Below are 6697 nucleotides of genomic sequence, written 5' to 3' on the forward strand. Positions count from 1 at the left end.
CTGTTATCTCTTGCCAAATATCTTTTTGTATTTAACATGATTTAAAAATTGTCATACCAAACACAATTCAGAATTTAAGAGTCCAAGATTTACTAAATCAGAATTTACAGGATTTAGTAAATCCTACTAAAATTTAATCCAATACTATACCAAACACCCCCGAAGTGGATTACTCTTATGGTTTCAGTCCATATAATCTCGCATCTAAGGAACAGGGTGATGCGAAATGAAACGACGGCAATGGGAATCGGCCGAGCCCGTATATTGCAAACGAAGGAAGTTAAAGGGGCTGTTTGGCAACAAGTGGATTTAACTTTAGTGGGATTTGCTGTTCGGTTTCGTTACTTCGCAGGAGGTGTATAGATTGCACGCGTCGCTTCTTCGGCTCTTCGTGGCTGTTCGGCTTCGCTGCTTCGACGATTTTCCATTCCTGTCGTATCGGAAGTTACGACAGAACGGGAGCTCGCTGGCTGTGAAGGTAATTTTCTCCCTTTCGCGCGTTTCTTAGGCTAATCCCGTTAAATCCGCCGAACCGAGGGATTTAGTAAATCTGGGATTTAAGTATAAGTCTATAAGTTTCTTCTTCTTCTCCGTTCTTCCCACTCTCTTCCCGGCTCTCTAGTCCGAAATCGTCTCCCTCTCTAGAAGCCGAAGAAGATGCCTCTCACAGCTCACCCGATTCATACGACCAGAAGAGGCGAATCCTGTTTCGCCGCCTCCATTCGCCGCAGCCACTTCGTCGCCTTTACCTGTTCGTGAACCAGGCCAAGTCCTGTTCATCTCTTCCTCGCCTTTACCGACTCCTCTTGCTTCCTCGGCACCAGGTATTTCAATTAATTTCAATTCATTTCAACGTTAGGGGATTGAAGCTTATATTTATCTAATTGGTCCTCTATCCTCTTGAATGATTCGCTGAATTGAAGCAGTTTTGATTGATCTTATTAAAATTTATCTAACCCAAAGGATTTGGAGATGCAAGGCCTAGTGATACGCTTTAGAATTTTTCCTATCCTTCGTTTCTGTGTGTATGCAGGAAGACGATGAAGTTTCGCTTTATCGATCGGTAATATTTTTGGAAATTTATAGCTCGTCGAATTTTAGTTTTCTTTCTACAGGAAAAATAAGAAAACGCCAAGAAAAATTCAAGCTAAATTTGATTTGCTTGATTTATCAATGAACATCAAGAAATGACAAGCATGAACAAACTATAGAATTAATTACCAGAAACTGCAAAAGCCACCGCACCATTAATTTCCACTGAGCTAGCTGCAACGGTCTCCGGAAACGATACATAGGTAAGAAATTAGACATTTAGAGGAGTTTGGTTGCAAGATTTAGCGAAGATTGAGCTGGGATTTATGCTAAATCTTGTAAAACGGTTTTGATCCAAATAAATCTTCCTACCTTCTTAAATCTCATGTTCTCCCGTTATACGCTAAACCTGAAGGAAGTAAGATTTAGACAACTTCTACTTATTGTTTATCTTATTCAACTTCATGTAAGTCCTTATAAATCTTGAAACATATATGTCAAATAGTGTATTAAGATTTAATCAGATTTAACATATATCATGCCAAAGAGTTTACAAAATCCAGCTCATTTTTTTTAGGAACAAAATGAAAATCATGCTCCCAGTGAAACAAACTGACAACGAAATTCGATATGTAAATGCTTATTAGCTTAGATCAACAACAGTCTCTAAGGACCATAAAAAAAAACAAGTTGATGAGTTATTAAAGAAATGAATTATATTTGCATTTGACTGTTTTTCCGAAAAGCTTTTCTAATTACTATTATGAGCACTCATTTTTATTAAAAAAGTAATTTATAGCCTTTAAGCTGAAGATTGTAACATAGTTTTATTTGTATCTATATCAACTTATTGATTGGTAATTATAAACAAATTGATGTTGAAACAACATATCTTACATGAGATCTCTTTGCTTTGATCTTTTTTTGAGTGCAGTGTGTATTTTCATTAGGATACCATCTTTACAGAATAACATTTTTAGATGTAACAGGTTTAATTTTCAATATTATGTGTGATTTTTTACTTATCTTTTTTCTGTTATTGAATTTGTTTTAATGCGGCACATTTTTCATACTGAATTAAGCAATTTACTGAATCAGTTTTTTTTATCTCTCAAAGATAAGCAAAATCCTCAACTTGTTCTTCTCTATAACTTTGTCGAGGCATCATCATGGTTAAGGGTTCCTTCACTGATGAGAGTTTTTGGAGCGTTCAGATCGATAGAGATGGATTGCGGACACTGTTATTGCAATAACTATAATATTTCTTTCCTTTCAAGAATTTATTTTGGTACATCTTGTTGTCAAATAGTTTGTCATTTTCACTGCTTTAGTTTATCTTTTTCTATGATGTTTATTTGAGTATACCTGGAGGAGAATAAATAGGAAGTTTTTTATCACTGCATGGTCTTTAACTTTTTATTAAATTAGCTGGTCATCAATTTCAACTTGAAAACTTTAGTTCACACAGGTCAAAGAGAACATTTGTTCATTTTGTTTTGCTGAAATCTTTATGACTTTCTAGGTGATTTTTCTATTTGAAAACAAAAGTAATACCAATCTATTGCCATCATTGTCTCCTACCTATGTGTTGTTATATAGTGTTCGGAAAAAAAGTTGTATTCTTGCATTTTCTTATTTTATTATTTTTCATTTTCTTTACTATTGTCTCTTATGTCTTGTTCTGATGACCTCGCCTTCCCAACCAAGATCCTATAGTGCACACAATTGCTTCATATTTGCTAATAGGTTCAAGGTTCAAAACTTTGTGTTGACATAAGGATGATCCGTAGATTGTATTTTTTTTTTTTAAAGGAAGAATTAATTGTCTTATTTTTAAATTATATATAAAAATTTTATAACACAAAAAATACTAATTCTTATAAATACATTGTTCTTATAAATATATTTATTTTAATACTTAAATAAATTATTACAAAAAAATATGTTTACTTTACTCTGGATATACCAACCAAACAAGGGAAACAATTCTCCTGCGTTTATTTTGCATACAACCAAACAGACTCAAAGTATTTAGAATGCATTGCATTTACTTTACACTACATTTATTTTACACTGCATTTATTTTTCAGGCAACCAAACAGCCCCTTAAGCCGTAAATCGGAATCGTAAAAGGGCTTATTAGCCTACTTCGACGACGTTCCTTCCTGTCGAATTAGAAGCCGCGACAGTTTTAGATTCTCTTTTCTATATAAATTTTGCTGAAAAAATTGCTAAAACATTTGTAATTTATTTATTTTTGATCTTTGAGCAGTGTTGTTTCTTCTACTTGCCTGCTAATTGTAGTGCATTTATGCTTGCTAGATTGTAACTGAAATAATAACTAAGTCAAGATTTTTTCTGGACCTTCCTTTTTGTCAAGGCTAAAGTCACAATCAGTATTTGCTGGCCAACTTTACTCTTTACTGTGAGATTTGAGGATGCATTTTTGGGCATTTGGTAAGATTTAACTAAAATCTTGCTTAAATCTGCTTAAATCCGGTATCCAAACATCCGCTTACTAATATGGGTTCAATGAGACGGTTGATTGAGTTATGCTGCATTATATTTTGGTTGGAACGCTTTGTTTTTCCTCCAGTTTTAACAGAGGCATATCAGTCTACATCTGAAAGAGGTGGGTGTGATTTGAAAATTTCTGGTGAAGTTATAATTTCTTTCCTTTAACATTTCTGAAAATTTGAGAGCTTTTTAATGGTTGGGATATTTTACCTCATGACGGTTGATTTTCTAGTGTTTTCCGAGTTATGGCATTATTTGCTTCCGATCCATCTGAATTTAGCCGGGTATGGTATTTACATTACTGCAAAGGTAGTTTAAAAAATTGGGAAAATGTTAAAAATATGAAAAATAAGGAGTTTTACAATATCTAAATCCGACCTTTCATGTGCAGTCATGCAGTTCTGCTCCATTCCAACAAACAGTTAGTAGCTATGAATGCCTGTTAGAATAGTGTAGTATTTATTATGGAGAACAAGAAAAGGAATGATAACATCTCTAGATTAGGGCTTTTAGTTATTGGTTATTTTTCATTTATTTGATGCGATTTGCTATGCAACAATCTTTATGTTAAGAGACCACAAATTCATTACAACAGTATGGAACAAAGCTTTATCATGAATTTTGAAATTTGCCAAAGCATATTTCTCAGTAATTTTCTTGAGTGCTCTTAAATTTCAGGTTTAAGTTTCTCTCATAATTTCAAGTTGTACCCAAAGACGCTGCTCACTTTGGTCTGTTACCAACCAAGCAATTTTGGGTTCGAAGCTTGCGTATGTGACGTGTGTGTGAGTTTGCCTTAATTGTCTCAAATATTCTTAAGAAAAAGTTGTACCCAAAGCAAAGTACATAATCCATTAAGCTTGATAAGTAATAAACTGATAGATAGCCCTAAAAAACTTGTTCTAACTAACTTGTAAGCAGCTCTTTGATGCTTCATAATCAATGTTCCACCTTAAAGATGACATTTGTGCTAAATTGCCTATGTAGAATAGACTGAACAGGTTTTATTGGTTCCACAGGCATTAAAAGCTTCTATACTTTGATAAGCTATTTAATATGTGTGCTGATATGCACTGTGTATTTAGTCATGTAATAATTTTATTCTATTGTTCTTTCTAAGAAACTAACGGTCCAAGGAAGATCTGATGTATTGAACAAAATTTCCCAAACTCTTGAATTTCCTCTTTTAAGTTTTAATGAAATCCGTTCAAACACTTCCATTTGCTTGGAAGATCTATTCATTTTTATCTATTTGAAAACTTTTTTCAAGTATTACCTATGAATGGTGTTAAAAGTTTCATTATTTATTTTTAAATGGGATTATTTGTCTATTATAGGTTTTGGAGTTAAAATTCCAAATCCTTGCTTTGCTGTCAGTTGGCTGGATGATAAAACCACTTACCAAGCTGGTGACACGTCAACTATTAAGATTAAGCTATTGAACAATTCGTTAAATGGTAACATCAGCACAAACAAAATGCAGTTCTCAGTTTCTGTGAGTGGGAAGAAAGGAAATAGCTCATATATATCTGCTGTATTTCCTTACTTTGAAGGAGATCCTATGTTTTGGAATATTTCTTTTACACCCATCCAAGTTGGAAACTTTTCTGTGGTTGTTGTTGAAGATTTTTCTGGTGTTATTGATTCATCACTTCATTTCAGTGTTACTGCTGGTATGCTTTTTTCTCATGCCTCATATTAGTCTCTTCTTTTTATTTTATATTCACGTTGCCCTGTTCTGTCATTCTTTTATGCATGCGGAAGGTCGGTATGCTAGAAACTATTAAATTTGAAGGTTTCTTCCTTAAAGCTTAATTTATATGATTTTGGACATTTTCATACATCAAACTATCATAAAACCTTCTCTTCTATTCTTATCTCTCTTTTACCAAATTTGTGGTACATTTGAAGTCAGTCTTGTTGGAGATCTTTAATTACTATTATTCAGGTTTAATTCTTTCACAAGATTCTTAGATTCTTGCTAATTTCTGCTGCAACATTCTATTTGAAGGACTAATGTACCCGTCTGCTTGTCTGCCTTCTTGGATGGATTCTTCCGAGGAGTCTGTTGCTGGTACCAGAACTTATTTGCTGATATATCCTAAAGATGCTTTTGGAAATAATATCTCATCAGTGGATATGCCAACGAGTGATCGTTTTACATTGTCAGCATCTTATCTGAACGGATCTGCGGCAGAGATTTTCAATTTCGTTTCTAGTTCTTGGAACGAATTGGGATATTTTTTCATCGAGTTTATTCCCACCATTGCTGGAAGGCTCATGTTACATGTTTATGGTGATAATCAAACCTTAAATGGTTCTCCTCTTCCATTTACAGTCATATCAGGTTGGTTTCTTGCAGTATAGATTTTTCATTATCAGAAAATGAACACTAATGGATGAGATTTTTTTTTTTTTTTTGAAAATCTTTCAAGCATGATTATATGCATTCATCTGTATGTTTGTCTGGGTTTGCTATCTCTCCTGATAAAGCACCATACTACTTTGAAATGCACGAATAAATGTAATTCAAGCATTTTAAGTTGATGTTTTTTGTCATGTTAAAGTTTCTTGCTGCAACAAGATGAGTTATTGACTCTAAGCCATGTTATAATCTTTTCTTTAAGCACCTTGATGTATAGGTTTCAGAAACTTCCGGAATGAAGTTTTGGTCACTAGTGCTAATGATTGCTTCAAAATATTGGGATGTTGTGGATATATTACTTTCTGACATTTTATTATTGTTTTTATATTTATCTCAGTTGCTTCTAGGTTGAACTTGTTTAATGCTTTTTCTGATTCTTACAGGACTCCTCAATGTTACGAATAGCATAACCAAATGGAAACATGAAATAAATTCATTGCAGATTTTCTCAAAGTTGCAGATATTCATACAAGCATGAAAGACCCCTTTAGAATAACATATTTTCCTGAAAAATCAGGAGACTATGAAATACGACTATTCTGCGGGAATATTCCATTAAATAACGCCATTTCTTACTCCATGAAAGTATTGCCAGGTAAAATATCATTCTTTTTTGGAAACTTCTATTGATGCACATTTTTTATGCATAGCAACTTTTGGCATGCTTTTTCATGATAATGTGCTTGAGTGTTTGTTTTGCTTTCATTCATCTACATCTAACTC

The 6697-nt window shown here is 33.5% G+C and overlaps 1 protein-coding gene across 1 annotated transcript; it reads left to right on the plus strand.

Moving 5' to 3' along the window:
• Positions 1–226: 226 nt before the first annotated feature.
• Positions 227–6452, plus strand: LOC114581200. Its single transcript, XM_028700829.1, has 6 exons — positions 227–259; positions 320–478; positions 623–824; positions 4887–5222; positions 5561–5896; positions 6358–6452. The coding sequence occupies exons 1-6, from the start codon at positions 227–229 to the stop codon at positions 6450–6452; spliced, it is 1161 nt and encodes a 386-aa protein (XP_028556662.1).
• The last annotated feature ends 245 nt before the right edge of the window (positions 6453–6697 follow it).

Source organism: Dendrobium catenatum, unplaced genomic scaffold (genome assembly GCF_001605985.2).
Source record: "Dendrobium catenatum unplaced genomic scaffold, ASM160598v2 fragScaff_scaffold_1595, whole genome shotgun sequence".
Classification (NCBI taxonomy): domain Eukaryota; kingdom Viridiplantae; phylum Streptophyta; class Magnoliopsida; order Asparagales; family Orchidaceae; genus Dendrobium; species Dendrobium catenatum.